We start from the raw sequence: 19867 nt of genomic DNA, 5'->3' as shown, positions 1-19867 counted from the left end.
TTTTATTAAACACACAATGTCATACGGCAAACTAACAAAACTTAAAGAACATTAATTTCTAATGAAATTGAATTCTAATTGAAAAAATCTGTTATCTTTGATTGCTTTTTCTTGTTGATTCGTGCCTCATCGACGACCTTGTGTAACACAAATAGTGCGTCGAACACTTCCGGCCCAACTTCTGTCTGCAAAGAAAACAACTGTCACAGCGTATTTCGTAACAAATGCAGAAAATTACGTAATTTGTTGGTTGTATTATAACTTATGACATACAGTATTTACATTGTAGTTTTAAACTAAACAAACTGCTGATTTTACAGCCCTAAGACCCTAAGGTTAAAAAAAGTCTACGCTACTTTCGGACATCAAATTCAGTAAAAAAATGATGGATAAATTGCAGTGTGGAGAATATGGCATTTTTAAATCAGTTTAACAAATTGATAGGCTAACTACAGTAGTTTATTGCGATGCTTTTACCTGGAGAGAAAAATGGCGCAGCTTTTCTAAGGATTTGCTGGCTTCCTTCAGTGTGACAGGCGGGAACTCCTGGTCTTCCTCATCGTTATCAACATCAGGTTGTTCTTCATCTTTAGCGGCCAAGATGTCAGCATCAGTAAGGGTTCCCCATACTTCAACTTCGTCATCAACTTGCACAAAATCTTCAAATGGAACATCTCCTATTACAGGGTGAGATTCCCAAGGTGTTGGCTGCACAACTTGAAGTTCTTCATCGGGTGTGTTAACTCAGAATCCAGACTTACGAAAACAGTTAAATATTGTCGTTTGACTCACACTTTTCCACGCTTTTTCAACAATCAACATGGCTGTGAGAATAGAGATGTTTGGAGTTTCATTACTGTCAATTCCATCCAGTACAATCTTGACTATTTCATGTCTGTAAAATGCTTTGAAGTTTTGAATTATGCCTTGGTCTAGAGGCTGCAACTTGGATGTTGTATTTGGTGGAAAAAAGTGAAGTTTCACATTCGAGAGATTTGGAGGGTTGTTATGAACTGAACAGTTATCAAGGAATAAGAGGATTTTACGATTTTGTTTTTTCATGTCACTGTTCAATGAATTTAACCACTCGTTAAACAACTCCGTTGTCATCCACGCCTTTTTGTTCGAGCGGTAGGTTACGGGAAATGACTGGATACCTTTAAAACACCTAGGTTTTGCTGCTTTCCCGATGAGGAGGGGCTTCAATTTTTCGGAACCATCCATGTTAACAGTCAACAGAAGAGTTAACCTTTCCTTACTATGTTTCCCTCCGTGGCATTTCTCGTCTTTAAATGTAAATGTCTTGTCCGGCATGCATTTAAAGAATAAGCCGGTCTCGTCAGTGTTAAAAATGTTGTGTGGTTCATAACTTTCTGTTAAGCTGGACAACTGTGCACGCCAATCGGAACACACACTGTCGCTAACGCTAGCGCTTTCCCCACAAACATTTTTAAAAAATATACCATTACGTTTTTTGAAATTAGTCAACCAGCCTTCGCTTGCTGCAAAGCTGGGGATGCCAAGCTCTTTAGCATATGCCTTTGCCTTTTCTTTTAAAAGCGAACCTCCAACAGGAACATTTTTATCTCTACACTGTCTGAGCCATGTGACTAAACACTCTTCTAATCTAGGATATTCACCTTTTGTCGTTCTTTTTCTTCCTGCTACGGAACTCACTTCAACTATTTTTTGTTTATTTTTTAAAATGGTAGACAAGGTACTCGCAGGGATTTGAAATGTTTTTGCAACTTCCGACTTCGCTTTACCACTTTCTACCGCCGCGATCACTTCTTTCTTTTCCGAAAGAGAAAGACATTTATATTTTTGCTTAGTAGCCATCACGACAAACACTTCTTACACACAACAAACACGACTTCCACACAACACGGCGCAAACATAACCAACACTGCAAAGAGTATGCTCTGGGACACAGGATGCAAAGTTTCTTGTTATGACAGGAATAAGTTGAAATGCATGTTTCCCACCGGCCGACTCTCAATTCGAATTACAAAGAGTTCTGTCGAGTGAACTTCGAATTACTGCGTGTTCAAAATTAGTCTCTCCTCTGCGGTAAGTTCGAAATACCGAGTGTATCAAAATGCATTGAAAAATTTCGAAATAGCGAGAGTTTTTCAAGGGACCGGCCTTTTCGTTCGAATTACCAAGAGTTTTGAATTATCGAATGTTTGAATTATCGAGAGTCGGCTGTATATACAAGATCATAATTATAGTGGGATTGTGTGAACTATAAATTAACTATGAACTGCCCAGGACATATAAATTAGCATGAATATGTTTATTTAATAAAATTTGAGTAATTCCAACATGATCTTGATATGTTTGTATATAATTTAATTCTGGTATTTTCAACTTGTAGGGCAGACATAGCACTCATAGGACTGGCTGTGATGGGCCAGAACTTGATCCTGAACATGAATGATCATGGCTTCACCGTGTGTGCCTTTAATAGAACAACTGACAAAGTTGACGCATTTCTTGCAAATGAAGCTAAAGGAACTAATGTCATTGGTGCTCAGTCATTGGAGGGCATGGTCAGAACACTAAAAAAACCAAGAAGAGTCATGATGCTTGTTAAAGGTAATTATAAATTAATTACATAGTCATGTAATTATATTATTACAAAATAATTGTAGTCCAGTGAAATGTGTACAAGGCGAATAAAAAGTCAGGACCCCATTTTTTCGGAAGTTTATATAAAGAGATATCCTTTGGGTAGTAGTGTAATGTGGAAAAGAAGTTTCATTTGATGATTTTGAACAGTTTTTGTGTCTCCTAAAAATGCAGAATTTTGGGGACAACTAAAAAATTTTAAATGTAAATCCCTCTCAAGTGACCCCTCATTTTGAAGAGCATAAACAAACTTAAAGAATAGTGATAACCAGAGATCGCTTATATAACAATTCTACCAGTGGATAAAGAGAATGTGACATTAAGAGATTCTTATGAGGAGAAAATAAAAAATATACTAAAAGTGACTTCTACCAAGAAATTATAAATATTGTTTTAGATACATCACCGCATTGCTACATTGGCAATCAGATGTAACACAAAAATAGAAGACGCCTTAAAGAGAGATTTGATTAACTCTTAACCTAAAACCGCCACTGCTGAATAGGTTGTCTATAAAGGAGGCCTTCCAGTTAAGCTTATTGTCAGCTCTATAGGATCACTTACATATGATGTAAACAAATATGTGGTATCTGATTGTGTGAGAAAGACTGATTTATACACAAGAGAATGAAGACATTTAATCAAAATCATTAAAAATGTGGAAAGTTATTAAATTACATATTTGTCAGTTTTACATTATATCACTTTCTACCAAAATACCAATTTAAAAATACATTTTCTTCTAATTGCGCAAATTAAATTCCAGGAAGTAGCGGAATTAGCAAAAATATGCCTCAAATCAACTTGTTTTTGACATTAATATCTGAGAACAAACTGTTAGGGTACCATAGGCTCACCGTTATGTGCCACCTATAACAGCAAAACTGGCCATTCTACCTTACGTCCAAATGGATGTCTGATAACATAGAAAGGATATCAAGGAACAACAAAATCAAAACTGTGTTCAAGCCAGCTCCAAAATTGAAGAACTTTTTTAGATTAGGGAAGAACATTTTTTCTACTATGCTTGGGAGTCTATGAAATTCCATGTAGCAGTGGCAATTTACGGTTGTGTAAGCAGTATTTTGATACAGTACGAACTGGAAAGCTTAGTATCTAACTAATTATGACACTAGCCATATAAAAGCTTAAGAACTAAGAAAAAGAAATTAACACTAAATTACATGAAGATTAAGTTGCTTACCTAAACTTTCTATATTGATTGCAGCTGGAAAGGCAGTAGATGAGTTTATTGAGAAACTGGTGCCACTGCTAGAATCAGGGGACATTATAATTGATGGAGGGAACTCAGAGTATCAAGATACTGCACGACGTGTGGAACAATGCGCCAAGAAGGGTTTGCTGTTTGTCGGCTCAGGTGTGTCAGGAGGTGAGGATGGAGCACGTCATGGACCCTCCCTCATGCCAGGGGGCAACCCTGCCGCTTGGCCAGCTATCAAACCTATATTCCAGGTTAGTTGATATATCGGTAAAATTGGTCCTAGTCAGGGGTAAAATTCAGCAATTTTGTCATAGGAAATACCTCTTTAAATGCTGGCTTATTTCAAACTTTTGATCCGACCTACCTGAAGTTTTTTGACCCAGGTATCCTCATGCACGGTTTAAATCAAGAAATAAAAAATTAACAAATTATAGATGCATTGAATATATCATAGTTCTAAAATATTAAAGTTAATATTTTGTGATTTTGAGGAGGTTGGGATTTTAAAGGGAACCTTTTTTTTTAAAGGAAAGGCCGATCCCCTTTTAAGCCTTCTGTCCGTCCTCATGGGCCACTGGCCTATGCGAGGATCTTATCAAACAGAATAAAGGGGAGAGTCGATACAGTACGAGGTTGATAGTACTGATAAAACAGGCCCGGCGACAGGATTCTCGGGCCCCTATGCAATCATGAAGACCCGGGGGCCCCCCCCCCAAAGATTCAACAGGCAACCAACCTAATTACATTAAAATTCACCCCCCCCCCAACGTTAGAACAAAAATTCCATATTGGTTATATTAACATAGCAAGCATTATTTTATTCCAAAACTTACTACTCCATTACTTGATTTACTTATTTGTTAAATGATTCACTTCTTCAAAATTATGCCACATCCGTGATTTTTCCTGTATTTACTTCAATTTAAGTTATATAAATAAATGTTGCTAAAACCAAATGGAAAGAATTGAGGTTTATAATTATGTAGTGATTATTTTTTTTACTATTTAAATCAATACAAAACAAAAACTCACTGAACTTAATTAAAATCAAAAACACCATCCTTAAAAAATATACACTTAATGAACTAAATGGACAAACATAATTAACAAAGAATAAAATCATTAAAATTAAAGTTCAACTCGTGTCGCTCTCCTTTTTAGTAGAAAACAAAACTTAATGATAGGTTCCTGGAAAAACCTAATGAAATGTAAACAAAAACTAAATATCATTGAACAATCACTTAACGAACAAAAACTAAAAAAAATTAAATGAACAAAACCTAATGAACATTGTACAAAACATAAATTGAAAATTAATAAAGAAAACATTGGGCTATGTTACTCACTAACATTAAACATGACTAAAACACAACTCGTCGGGCCTTCTTCCCAGCAAAGTCTTCTATAATGTAGTCATATTTCAAAACTACGTGCCAAATCTGACTCCATGGCTAGAATTACTCAGGTCATTCATGCGGTCTTGCGTCATCGTAGAACGATTTGCACTTTTAATTCTTTTCATCAAACTGAAGCTCCTCTCTCCCCTTGGCTGACAGATACAGGTATGCAACAGAACAACCGGATCGCTGTAGTGATATTTTGGAAATAAACTATCTAGTTTGTTCTTCCTTAGAGCGTTTATTAGACTTAATGGTTGAAGAGTTTGTTCCCCCCAAGTTAGTGCGATGAATTCGATTTCAAATGTTTAAATTCATTTAAAATTTCCATCTCAATATCCTCTTTGTATGTTTGACACAGACTCAAACATTGCTGCTCAATAAAACTGTCGTCTTTCCTCAATATATTTCCAAAGACATTGGAAAAGGTTGCTGATTTTTCCAGCAAAACTCGAATCTCTGAGACAGTCCCCCTAAGACTGAGTCTAAGATCTTGAAGAAGACATCAATCCTAAAACGTTCCTCTTCGTTTTTTAATTGATGTTCCGTGCCGTCCCTTGTTTCGTCATGAAAAATCTTTCTTTTCTTTAATCTTTTTTCCTTTAAAATCAGTTTCGCAATCTACACTCTCAGCCATGTTGCCTGCCACTAGCTTGGCCTCAGTGTAGAGATTGCTCCATCTGTCTCTCAGTACTTTTAGTTCCTCTATTAAATCATTCAGATTTTTTGTTTCAACGTCTAGAGTTGTTGATCGGGCTTGTAATACTTTATTTTTGTTGTCTATTGCAACAAGCACCTTTAGCCATATTGTCGGACATCATGATACATTCGAACGATTGTAGATATTTCAATAGCCCTTTCAGATCTGTCTTGCATTCTGCAGATAGATTCAGTTCTTTTACAATCATTGAGGGCATTGATGATGAGAGGCAAATGCTTTACGAAAGGGCGCACACTATCTACTCGGGCTGACCATCTCGTTTGAGAAATACTGTGCAGAGAAGAGCCTATTCTGTTTTTCTAAGTACTCCCATCTTTGAGGGCTTCTAGAAAAGAAGTTATACGTCTTTTGCAGCATGCCAAAAAAATGTTGTAGCTTCCTCGCAGCATTCAGCAGCATTAAACCCCACACAGGTTGAGGCTATGTGCGGCACAGTTATTATAAAAAGCCAAATTGTTGGTCTCCATTATGATGGCTTGGGCCACCTTTGTATATTCCAGCCATATTGGATCCATTGTCGTACCCCTGGCCTCTGCATTCCTTCAACGGAATTGAGTGTTTGTTGAGCTCGCTAAATAATCAACTTAGCCACATCCATTCCAGTTTTTTTGTTACAGTCAACAAAATTTAAAAAATCGTTCGCAAATTTTAAATTCTGATTCACAATCTAAGAGATATCTCAAGATCAACGTTGTTTGCTCAGTATGTGAGGCATCGGGGGTAGAGTCAGCAATATAATAGCATAATAATTTTGATTTCTTCCTTTCTTCCAATACCTTCTGTCGAACTCTTTCCCCACAAACTTGAATGAATTCATTTTGAGAGTCTTTAGACAGATAATGAGCTTGAACACGTTTTCCCTCTTCTTGGGCCTTTTTTTACTTTTGCAATATGTTCTCTTAGTAAAGGGTTCATATTCCGCTAACAGCTCTATCAGACCCAGAAAGTTTCCATTGTTGGGATCCCCAATTTTTTTCAGAGGTCCCTCTGAGAGCTAATCCTCGCTCTCCAAGGAACATGACCACGGAGAGCAATCTTTGAAATATATCCCTCCAATATTTGGTTCTTGAAGCCAGTTCTGAGTCGAGTTGAGAATGTATGTCTGATCCATCACTTAGCCTCCTTTCTAACTCTCTCCATTGGATGTAGCAATTTTTGTGGGAAGCGCTGGTTTCATGCAAAGGTAGCTTGTTGTAAAGCTTTCCGCCATCCATATTCCTTTTTCCATCCATCGTTACTTAACAAAACTGACTTATTTGAATCGTGTTTTTTCACCCCCACTATTATTATTGAAAAGTCTACATGGAAAACAAAATAAGGACTCAGCAGTCTCACTCCATACAAGCCAATCTCTTCTGACGCTCTCTCCGTTCGGCCTTTTTGAAAAAGAACCGTTTTTGGAAACGCTCTTTTTCCATCACTTGGCAGATCTGACGGCATCAAAGATGGACCCATTTTCACTAAAGTCTCAATCACACTGTCAGTCACCACCTTGTTTTTCAGAAGTCCCAAATCTGAACTGGTAATTATAGTTCCTAACCCCGAATCTACATTAGCATTTAGAATGTCACGATTGTGATCTTCCAAAACAATATCATCTTTAGGATCAGGTTCTGAGGTAAAGCTATCTACCATTGTTTCTCCTTCATCAGCATTAGGCCTACAGCTTTCAAGATCTTCGCTGTCTTCAGTATTAGGGTGTTTCATGAAAACTGTGAGAAACTTCGCAAAGTTTCTCCCTGGCGGCGCCAGGGTCGTTAGGGCCCGCTGTTAGAACTAGTTGTAGCTACGTCTACTTTGATTCCAACGTTCAAATAATGTCCTGGATCCTTTATTTGAACTTTCAATTTTCTTTTGCCTTTCTTTACGTTTTTTGAGCACCAGATTTATGTTTGTAAGTGTCCATTTTGAGATATAAACGGTGTTTTTTATGCGGAAATGATGATAAAATACTGTGAATGGACCTAAAAATAAATATCTTGGATTAGTCAAGAATAATAAATTGATGTGGGCAGATCATAAAATAATATTTGAAATAGAATTTTAGAACCTAAATATCAAAATACAAATTTAAAAATGTATCAAATTGATCATAAACACTATTAGACAATTAAAAATTAGTATTGATTACTAGGCCTAAACCGAGCAGTTGCTAAAATAAATACGGAATGTAAATTATCAAACGCTGCGTTTAAAGTAGTAATGTATCTCAAACTGGGCTAAACTAATCAAAAACCGACAGGTGCAATCACAGGACCACGTGAGGGGATGTGATGAGTCATTGAGCTATTTTCGGATACTGTATCGCTTGCTGCGCTCTCACTCAGATTTCCAAGGTCAAGTTTTTTAAGACGTTCACCCAGCGATCTCTATTGTTTACCTGTCTTGCCAACATATTGGGGGTTTTACTTCCTGTTTCTCTCTCTGTTTATCCTGTCCTCACTCCCCATTCCCTCTCGTAAAACTGCGCAACTAGTGATGCGATGCGTCGCCTCAAGTTGGTTGTCATAACAACCAATATATCTCAGCCAACGAGCCAACCACGAAACAATACCAAACTATGTCGTCATTGAATAATATTTTCTACGTGCTAACGTGCATACTGCATACAAGCATGTGAACAACCACAAAAGAGTGAGCGATGAGCCGTCGTTCTCTCTGATTTAATAGGATAAACTTGATTAATTGAAACTTAAAACGACGTTCAGTAGCAGTAGCAAACCGAATTTATGTGTTGTTTTTTTAATTTTTAAACCATCCTACTCCTCATATGTTTTAGTTTAGATTTAGATACACAGTAACGTCAGTAACATTTATAATTTCACGTCTTATTACATAGGTACGTTTATAAGACGATTACAACGTCTCAAATTTTGCAGCCCAGTAATAATTAAGTTTATTTGTATTTTTTGCTGTTATGGGAACCTTGTTGATCGTCTTAAAGGTTAACCAGCCCTTGGATAATCGGGAGTTAACTGTAGCCTAATTTATTTTATGAAACTGATTACTGTATAATTCAAATTTATAATGAGGGGTAAAAATCATGGCTCCACATGGGTTGGGCTGGTGGACCCCTGGTCCCAGGCCTGGGCCCCTGGGGGCCCGGCTCTGTCCCTAATTTTATATATTTTACAATTTTTTATTTTATTATGTTTATATTATAATCATCAGTTAAAATAAAAATCTGCGTTACATTAAAATTAAAAATCTCATGTTTTAATTATGCCCTACAGCATGACAAGTGAACAGAAGGAGCGGGGCCCTGAGCCTGATCCTGGTAACAGGGCCCGCAATCAAATGTGGGATCCATGGTAAAATTTTATTCAGTTTTTTAATTTTTTTTCGGAAATTTGGAACTTATTTTCTAAAATTAAATGATAAAAAATATTTACTAACTCACCTGTATGTTTCTTTAATTCACGGTTAAATCAATCTCAATCTCCTTACAACAACAACAACAACAACAAACCTAATTAAGCACGACAACAAACTAAAACTAGAAGTGTACAAAACAACCAATCACGATAACTTAATAAAACCATTACCACCAGCAACCAGCATAGAAATGCAAGATTGAAAGAAACATTAGTTTATTATCGTGTCGGTAATCACTGTCATCCGACGCTCAGGTTGCAACTTGTAGTGAGCAAGGAGGGGAGGGGCAGGTCGGGAGGAGGGAGGGGGTGGAGAAGAGTCACTGCCTTCGCGTCTGGGCGATGCGGACCCCGGGCCCGACGTCTGACAGCCACAACCACAACGGTTCGCGCCACCTCAGTGTTTACAATTTTATTGGTTTAAATCGGAGCAAAGAAAGTAGTTTAAATTAACATTGCATGTGTTATTCCTGAATATTTTCACCGCACAGGCCCTGGGCCGATGGTAATGGGCAATGATAAAAAAAAATAAAAATACATATTTTAGTCGGCCCGGGCCCCCTGTGGCCCCGGGCCCCTATGCATTTGCCCCCTTGCCCCCCCCTGTCGCCGGGCCTGGATAAAAAGTGCAATGGTCACAGACAGGATTTGAACCTGCACTATCTCTAACTCAGACCCAAAGTCCAACGACTTAGACCGCTCGGCCATCGGCACTCCCAACCAGAAGAGGGGATTTGTTTGGGAAGGAGTTATTTGTTATAAAAGAATAGTTTATATGGGGTATTTTGGGATTCTGGTGCAGTTCTTATCATTTATTGGAGAGTGCCATAAGAAGTTTTTTATAACACAAAAATAGAGTAGGATAATATTTTTAGGATTATTGGTTATAAGACTACGGTATGTATGTGTTGGATGGTACTACAGTGAACTCTTAGGTCGACATTTGTTAATAACACAGTGTCAGAAAAAAAGAAATTTCTATGTGTGCCAGACACCTCAGACATCAAGTATGACACTTCATCTTTGGTTCCAGCGGAAAAGCGACAGGTGTATATCTTTGACATCAGTTCTCGTCGGGTTTTCACCTACACAGATATACCCTTACTAAACATAAGGAGTCAAAAAATATTCTTAATAAATATTGAAAAAAAAGCATCTTTTCTTCATTGTTCTTGTCGTAATATATCTCACATATGAGTTAGCAACCAGTGCACATGTAGCAAAAAGCTGACCTTTAAGAAGTAGCACATTTCTTATTTCAAACAAATATAACTTGACCACAGAAAAATGCTTGAATATTAATCCTTAGAGCACCAAGCAGTTAACGTTGCAGCCTGTTGAGAATCAAAAACAAAATTGACTAGTTTGTTTAAAGACTGTACATTAGTTTACAGGGATAAATATTTCAATTGTCATTTGATTTAGTAAATTAAATTTTCTAAAATTATATTTAACCAAAAAGGTATATTAAATAATGTATAATTCTTAAAATTTAAAACAGGTGTTTAAAGTATTGAAATGTTAAGTTTTGTAACATTTTTTTTCAAATCTATTGCCAATTATAAAACTAAGTACAAAACTAGAAACAACTATATTGAATAAAAAAAGTTGTAAATAAATGTTTTCAAGAAGGTATAATTTTAATATACTGGGCTTATTTTATTTTTAAAAGTGTTGAATTTCTACACGGTGGCATTAAACAAATTTTAATGTGTGGATTAAAGATGTGAAAATTAACAACTATAAAAAAGAACAAGAAGTTATTAATAAATGACAACTGTTTACTACACATCTTACATTAGACTGCTGGCATGCTCAAATAATTATTCCATATCTAATCAGTTCAATGAGATGAGTATGTTCTCTTTATTATGTCTATCAATTGTATCACTGATCATACAATTGGTAATATATATGATCTGTATTCTATAAATGGAAGTTTACAAAAAATTAACTAATTTTGTGAACCCAAGGCATGATTTCATCCATGATATATAATTACCAAATTGGTGTCTAAATCATCTCTTTTGGCCACTATACCCTTTCATTATTGTAAATCTTTAATATAATAAACCTTAAAGTTCCTTGTTTTTGTGTATTTAAACTAATATGGATTATAGAACAATAAACTGCTTTAAATAATATGTACTAAATGCCCAGCAGTTAGGCTTGGGCTTTTTTCTTGTACATTAAACATGTTACCAGTAGGACATCACTTTAACCCTTTCAGTGCCAGACTTTATCCCTGAGAAATGCCAGGGTATTATTGTCAATTTTAGCTGCATCAAAAATAAAGTTTTTAAGATTAAGTTTGTAATATTGCAACTTTTGATTTATGCACGCGTTGCTAAATATTGATTTATGCACGTGTTGCTAAATATTATATTGCGCTTTATGAAAGAAATATATTAGACATTACTATAAATACAACTGTATTTGTAACTGTTCCTTAGTTTAAAGTACACAACAAAAAACATTTATTACCTATTTTAAGTTTTTGGAAAACCTAAACTCGAGTAAAACAAATTAGCACGTATGAAATAATAAAAGTTATACAACCAGGTTGCATTTTTACCTTTTTCCTTCCTGCCTGGGTACATTTTTACTACAGAAAGAGCAATTCAGTTCTCCTTTATTTGGAAATTTACCTAAAAACATTGTTGAATTACCATTGCTATCACTGTTATTGGCCTTTATAGTTTAGCCATTATTGTGTTATGTATAACATTAATATTATGAAAATACATTTGATCAAATGTTTTCTTTAAGATAGACTCCTTATAAATACAACAATAACAACATGATTCCTTTTTTCCTCAAGTCTAACATAGGTACGTTATTACTAGGTAACATCCTAAACTTGTTTTAATGTGTAATGTAAACAGCTGAGTGTATGTAGGAAGAATCGAGATAGCTCATGTAAACAGCTGAGCATTGTTGGACAACTAAGCGTATGTTGGCAGTTCTTGCGATTGCAATCCTTTGTAATATTGTGTAAAAGTCGTTACCAATTGAAATTCTTGTTTATTAAAGTCTTTGGTTTAGGAATGACGATGTCTTGCACATTTACATACATCCATAAATGTTGGAATTAAAAAAAGTCATTGAAATCACGTTTCATCTATACTTTTTTTCCTCTCTGTACCTACATTTCCTTTATAAATATTCATAAGGAATTATTGTGACCAGCTGACCAATTTTTGTCACATTAATAATAAAAATCCTTATAAATAATCTCAGCTTTCCTGAGGATAATGTGCATTAGCAATATGGCCTTCAAAAATAGCACTCCATTCTATATTCACAATAGTTCAGCAGTGTAGTATGGAATGGTAATTTCTCTACAAACCACAATTGAGTGCTCATAAGTCAGAAGTCAGCGAAAAGAATAATTACAAACCTAAACAGCTGAGATAGCTGCAGAGCAAAATTCAAAAATGTAAAATTAAAACTGTGATTGCAGTTTACTTTCAAGAAGTAATACTTCATGTAGACTGGCTATATCACTAGATACTTATCAAGAACCCAGTGCCTGTGTAGAAACATAGAACTGATTACTTAGAGAAAAAAACCAACATTTCAGGGTTCATTGTACCTTCCAGTTCATTTCAAACAATTGGCAAGACTGAAATAAAGATTTGGTACTTGGCTGATTTGACTTTTGTATGAACACAATTGAAGAATTCATCAGAGACTTTACCTTTAGCAGACTCAACTGAAGGGAGAAAACTGTTTTATGTACACAACTAAGCATCTGAATTTACTAATTTATATGTATGTATTGTAAATATACAAAATTACAGCATAAAAAATAACATAATGACATTATTCCTGTATTAGGTGTTCAGAAATAAAATGTTTGTAAATTTTGCTTTTGGAATTTATAACAAAAACTTAAAAACTATAATTAATTAACACTTTTTCCACGTGCATAATGGGAAATTTTGTAATCAAAGATTTTGTTCTCCATTGCAAATTGTAGTTCTTAAAACTGTTTATGAAACGTGTTAGAATGTTAATTGAACATCAGAAAGTAGCTGCGATCTATTCGTTGTTGTCAAACACCTGTTATCGGTTCAAAACTGGTTGTCATAACAACCAAACGTAATTTTGCACTGAACACTGGCACATTGGACAGCTTTTTGCCATGTGGAGAGAGGATGATAGTGCAGTTCTTGAGGTCTGCACACTAGTTCTGTCTAATTGTGTGTTATATGTTACAGTTGAACATTGTTTACAGATGTAGGATGAGTTTAATTGGGATTTAAAATTTGTTTCTTAAAAATAATGAATTTTTCTATTTTTAGTGTATAGGCCTATTTCATGTTTATTTATACATATTTATTTGAAAAAAATATAAAAAAACTTACCATTGTGCTGATCTTAATTTTTTTCAGTTTAATTAAGGGTTATTTGATATGCGTTATAGTGAAGTTATGATCAGCAATATTATTGTATTATTTTAGTGCACCATGTAAAAAGTGTTAAGAAAATCAGTGTTTATATTTTACGTGCAATTAATAGCTTAAGAAATCTTAATTTAAATAGAGCTTAAAGAAAATTAATATGAATTAAAATATAAATATGTGACTAAACATTTTCAAAAATTATAGTTTATATCTTTGTAGAAAAAAATTAAAATTAAACTTTTTAAAAAGCTTCCTGAAGATAGTAATAATGTTATGTATTGCCTTATTTTGAGTCATACATTCCAATTATGCTAAAATAGCTCTTTCAGTGCCAACATCCACTTTTCCTGTATCTCTATAAAATAATCTCCATAAATAAAGATAACATCTAACGTCTGCAATATTGTTGTTTTTGGTGGGCTTAAATGTTTAGTTTTGCATTAGAGAAATTATATTTGAACAAAACATGTGTGTAAATCGTTTGTTTATCAACTATAATCAAATCATGAAATATTGCAACTTGATATTTTCAATATAATCGAGTCTAAAAAGTTTATTTTTCAAAATAGTTCAGCGGATTTTAAAAATTATGTAGCGTAATGCCTGTGGGTGAGAACTATAAAACCATCTACTGTGTGAGAAATTATTTACACTGTAAATTTATAATCCAAAATACGTATATATGCCTTATTGCTACTGTATTGACTATTTTCAAGATCTAAAATATATTGAAGGAAGATACTTAAGATAGAAAGTACTAATATGCACTACAAAGAAAATAAATCTTTTGAACACCATAAAACCAATAGGTCAAAGGTTTAGTAAATAGTAAATAATGTGTAAGTGCAAAAAAGTTTTGTGCAATCATTAAAAATTACATTGGCTTTTAAAAGTTTAAATAAAAAAAACTAAATTAATTAAAATGGCTTACTTTTTTATCACCTTCTCCAGTGATATGTTTAATATTCAGTAGTTCTATTGCTTAATACTAAATGAAGTTTTTCAATTAACAAAAATTCAAACATTAAAATCAAATGGACTCTTCAAAATAAATGTAAACCTGATAATCACTATTTTCATTATCTATGCATTTTAACTTTTAGTGTCTATATTTGATGGTTACAGTGAGGTAAATAAACACATTATCTGTTGATATGTACTAGTAGCAATAAAACTGTTGATGGTTAGCTTTCATAGATAAAGTAATACTCTTGACCTGTGTGTTCTACCTGTAACATGCTTTCCTTCTTTTGTAAAAACTGGGACAAGGTAAACTGTTTGTTTTTAGTGCTTTTGAAAACTTATTTATAGGCTATGTAACCAACTTGTTCCCTTTAACAATTGCTATTTTAATAATAAAACAGTAATTTTATGCAAAAGTTAAAATTCTACTATAAAGAGATGTAATGTTTTATTATATATTATTAATAGTAATTATATTTTAAAATTATATGCAAGTTAACTTATACCAGTTCAAAATAAGTTTTAACTCAATTTTCTTTAAAATTTTAATTGTTTGGTACATTATATTAGAGTAAGCTTTTAGTTGGCTAGATCGCTTCTATTTTTATTTTTTTTATACTTTGGTAGTTTCTGGTAGTAAAAACCTTGGTTTTAATTATGTAGGTACAAGATAGGAGTACAACACACCATGTGTCATAGATTGCACTCAAAATTTTAAATCTATAGCTCATTTGAACCTCCAGATGTAGTGTGGACAGATAGAATGACAGGATGTAGAGGCTGGTGACTGTTAGGATGCCAAGAGTTTGAACGCTTGCCTGCAGCTTTATCCTTGATTAAGGTCAGCTAGAACCCTTATGGCCTTTTTTTGATTAATCAGTACTCTTCTGAGATTACCAGCCGATGGTCCGCCCCATGCCAGAATCCCATGTCTCATGTGGGAGTCAACTAGTGAATAGTATGCAATCTTAGCAGCCTCTAGGTTGCTGGTCCATTTTATTCCCCTCACCATATATAGACAGCTCAGTCCTCATCTTTTTGCAGATATTATTAACATGTTCATTCCACGTGAGATTTTGTCGACTCCTAGGGACTTTGTACTTGTTTGTTCCGGGATGTTTGGGATGTCGGGAACAGGGTCATGTTTTATTCTAAAGTTAATTTTGATGGTTTTACCTGGGTTCATAACAAGATCATTGTTTTTGCAGTAGTCTAGAGCCTTAATGTGACTGTGATATCATTCATGGCGTTTGCCGTATTGCTGTTCAGGAGAAGTGTAGTTATATCAGCATACATGATGCAAGCGATTAATAGGCTTTAAATGTAGTCAGGGAAGTCATTTGTTAGAAGGATAAAGACTATCAAGGGTCCGTCCCCTGAGGGACACCTTGTGTCATGGGTTGATGGTTAGACCGGTATGTGGTGGTGCGCTTAGAAACCAGTTGTTTGCTCCTTCTCTGACTCCCAGTTGTATCTTTTTTGATATTAGGTTGTGCCCCAGCCAGTCAACGCCTCACTATAACTCAGGAAGAGGACAAAAATGTACTGTTTCTTGTTGATTTGTTCTATTATGTGTTCTACTAGGCTGATGATTGCTGTATTGGTTGATCTCTCCTTCAGGAATCCATGTTGGTAGGGAGTAATTAGGTTATTCTGTTTAAGGTAATTTAGCAGTCTATGGAATGCAATTTTTTCTATCAGGTTAGAAAATGTTGAGATAAGTGATATTGGCATATAAAGAAAGGTTTACATCCTGTGTCAGCGTACTGAGTCATTGCCATCAATGATGCTCATCCAAATTCTACGGTTAGACATGCACCATCTTAGAACACATTCTTGTATGAAGTTAGAAATGAAGTTTCACAAAAAATGTTAAGTCAATAGATAAAATCTTTCTTGATATATTGCTACAATAATGCTATGCCATTTTTGTTCATTAAATTAGGTTTTATAGCAGTGTTCAAATAATAAACGTTCCAGTGAACTGATACTATGCTAGAGTGTGCTGTGTGTGAAATCAATTCTTGTCACCGGAGTTTTGACATTGACTTTCCACTCTTTTTCTTTTTAGTTTATGAATAAAATTTACATGTTGAAATCTCAAATGATTGGATTCAGTTTGTTTACAAATGTATTTATTCTGATTTTTCTGTTAAGATTTCCCATAAGCCCAATGTAAAAATAGTTGCTTATGCTCAGCCAAATCCCATGTAATGGAGTGATATTTAAGAAATCGAACTCAGTGTTGCTCAATAGAACATAAATGAAGCTTGATGCAAAATTTAAATTCTATTGGTCAGAGGACAAGAGGGACAAAAATAAAAGTTGTCCAGCCCCCCAAGTGATAGGCTTTGCTAAAACTCATCCAACTATTTTCTTTGTTATTGTGACCGTTTAATTTTTTCATTTCTTTTCTTTGTAACTGTTATTTAAATACAGAGTACATATATTTTCCTATGTAATTTTATAAAAAACTATTGTGAAAGAACTATTTTGTTATATATTACTGTTTTTGTTTTATAGCAACTAAATGAACTAAATACTTACAATCATATTTCAAATAATTTATCATATGATGAGATTTTAATATATTTTTTACAATTGTCTAAAAAAAAAGAAAACAATTTAAAAAATACAGTCATCTTTCCTTTGTAAATATAGCCTGCTCACTTTAAAAAACCTAATATAACAAAAGGAAACTAAAAACCTTCATTTTTAGGTAAATCTGATGGTTCTTCTTGAATAATCTCGGTTCTTCTTGAATAATCTCCGTATGTTGTAATGTTGAACAAACATACCATTCTGGAGTGTAAAAACAAGTAACAGAGAACTTCAAGAAGATTCATTGATACTAAGATTGAATCATCTTTCATAAATTTGGAGGTTAAGTGGTAGAGAGGACTTTTAAGTCCTAACTTCGCCTCTGTAAATAAAGACATTTTTCATTTCATTTTATAAATTGATATTATATACCTGACTGCTTGAAATAATTTAACAAACTTAAAAAATAACTATTCAATTTCAGTACGGTAGTAAATAAATTAATTTCTAAGCATTTGAGATTTAAATATGTATTATAGGAAAAAAGATTACTTACATAATACTAAGTTAGAACCATCACCATATGTCACATTGCTGACCAGCCTCAAATATTATTTATTTTATATTTTGTTTCCTAACTATTTTAAATGTAATTTTTATATTTTAGTACATCTTGACAAAAACTTTTTGATGTATTTTAGTATTTGACAACAATTTTTTTATGTTGGAACCGGGATCCATTTTAATATTAGGAAAGTTAATCTTTTTCTTATAATGATAACTAAAACCATTACGTATTACAAAGTATGAGAGGATTCAGTTGGATTTCCAATTTACTGACACAGAAAAGATGGTAAGAGATTTAAATGAGAGGTATTTGTTATAGTTGCCTACTCGTTTTAAAATGGAAATTTGAACGAGGGGAAAACAAATCCCGAAATAACTGAAAATAATCAGCTGTTTTCTCCATATTTTGTATCATCGGAATGAATAGCGTTGTGTATAAGAACATAATAAATAATTTAATACTCCAGGTTCAATAAATTGTTGTTTAAGTTCTCCAAGTCTAGTTATCAACATGACATGTTAAACATTCTATCATCCTCTTCTGTCATAACTTATTTACATTTAAACACATAGACCAATATTTAAAACTTTTATTTTTGTGAGGCCTTTCGATAGCAAGGCTATCTTTGTCAGACACATCACAAAAGTAAATATAAAAAGTAAATTGTTTAAATGTAAATAAGTTAACGGGTAGCCAATACAAGATCCATCTTCAAAATTTCTCTTCTGTCATGTTTAACAATAGTCTCTCATACTTTTCTTTATGAAATAAAAATTAACCTATAGTAAGACTTAGTTAAAAAAAATTAATTGATATGTTATAATGAAAGGTTTGCTGCAGTGGATTTGTTTAATTAAACTTTGCTCTGGTATAAGTTATCAGCAACTGATAAGTTATGAAGGTCGTGTTTAACCATAGATTAAGTCTATATTTAAAATTGTGGTGTATTTAAACTCACATGCTGTATGAAAGTATGCACACAAACAATTAAGTAAATTATTACTGATAATTTCTTATTTTTCAATTTATAGTCAAACATGGTTCTACAATAAAGTTAAATAACCTCTGTTCTCCCATAAATTTGATTTCACTTAGTTCACATTTAAATTGGCTACAAGTTTTTATAAATGGTTTGTTTGGTAAATATTGTACATCATATACCAAGTATTAAACAGGTGTTGCCAAGTTAAAACTTAAAATAATATTCAATGAAAGTTTAGCTCCAGTTCACCTTCCGCTTAGTGCATTGTCTGAAGTCTGCCATTGTCACAGACTTGACTCCTGGAAGAAGTGTTCTCATTGTCTCAGGTGCACAATAGAGTGCACTATGATGTTTTAGACATTTTAGACAATGAAAACACCTCTTCACCTAGATTATACTATATTTTGTAGTCTAGTTGTCTCTGATGTCAAAACGATGCAATGAGTTTGATTTGAACTTGTTTGTCATTAACATTTTTTTATCACTTCAGACAGACATGACTCCAGAATGCAGGAGTTAGGGATGTGTAAAATCAAGTTTCACATTGAGTCAACCCTTACCATTATAGCTACATTATGGTAATATTTATTGTACAGTGGAACTTAGATAATTCGAATCTCAAGGGGCCAGTAAAAAAATTCGAATTATCCAAAAATTCGAATTAAAAAAGTTAAGAATTAATAAGGCTTAAAATAATGACACTTCACATCTTTGCTGAAAACCTTTATTGAAAATAACATGAATGGTTGTAAATGTGTGTTTTTCTGTGCAGTTCTACTAAGCAAAGTATGGTAAAACAGTGCAAAATTGAATCATGAATTATCTAAAAAATACACAATTACAGTATATGTTTATGAATAAAAGAAAATAAGTTGAATGGTCATAAGGAACATTATACAGTACAGTATTATTTAATTTTTTCGAAAGAAGTCAGAAATCTTCACTTGTTTTCTAAAGTTAAGTCTTTCAGAAGTGACAAAAGATTCTGCCATATTGAATGAATTGAAAATAGACTCACGTCATTTTTACTTTCAAAAATACGTCTAAGTTCCATGATGT

At 33.7% G+C, this 19867-nt stretch overlaps 1 protein-coding gene across 1 annotated transcript in view; it reads left to right on the top strand.

The window, feature by feature from the left end:
* The window catches only part of LOC124359513 (6-phosphogluconate dehydrogenase, decarboxylating), a 50594-nt gene that overhangs the window by 10150 nt on the left and 20577 nt on the right, over positions 1 to 19867 (top strand). The window contains exons 2-3 of the mRNA XM_046812309.1: positions 2378 to 2598; positions 3860 to 4104. Coding sequence (XP_046668265.1) covers positions 2378 to 2598; positions 3860 to 4104 — 466 coding nt within the window. The remainder of the gene's footprint in view (positions 1 to 2377; positions 2599 to 3859; positions 4105 to 19867) is intronic.

This window comes from Homalodisca vitripennis, chromosome 4, assembly GCF_021130785.1.
Source record: "Homalodisca vitripennis isolate AUS2020 chromosome 4, UT_GWSS_2.1, whole genome shotgun sequence".
NCBI lineage: Eukaryota > Metazoa > Arthropoda > Insecta > Hemiptera > Cicadellidae > Homalodisca > Homalodisca vitripennis.
This window is presented reverse-complemented; position numbering and strand designations above follow the sequence as displayed.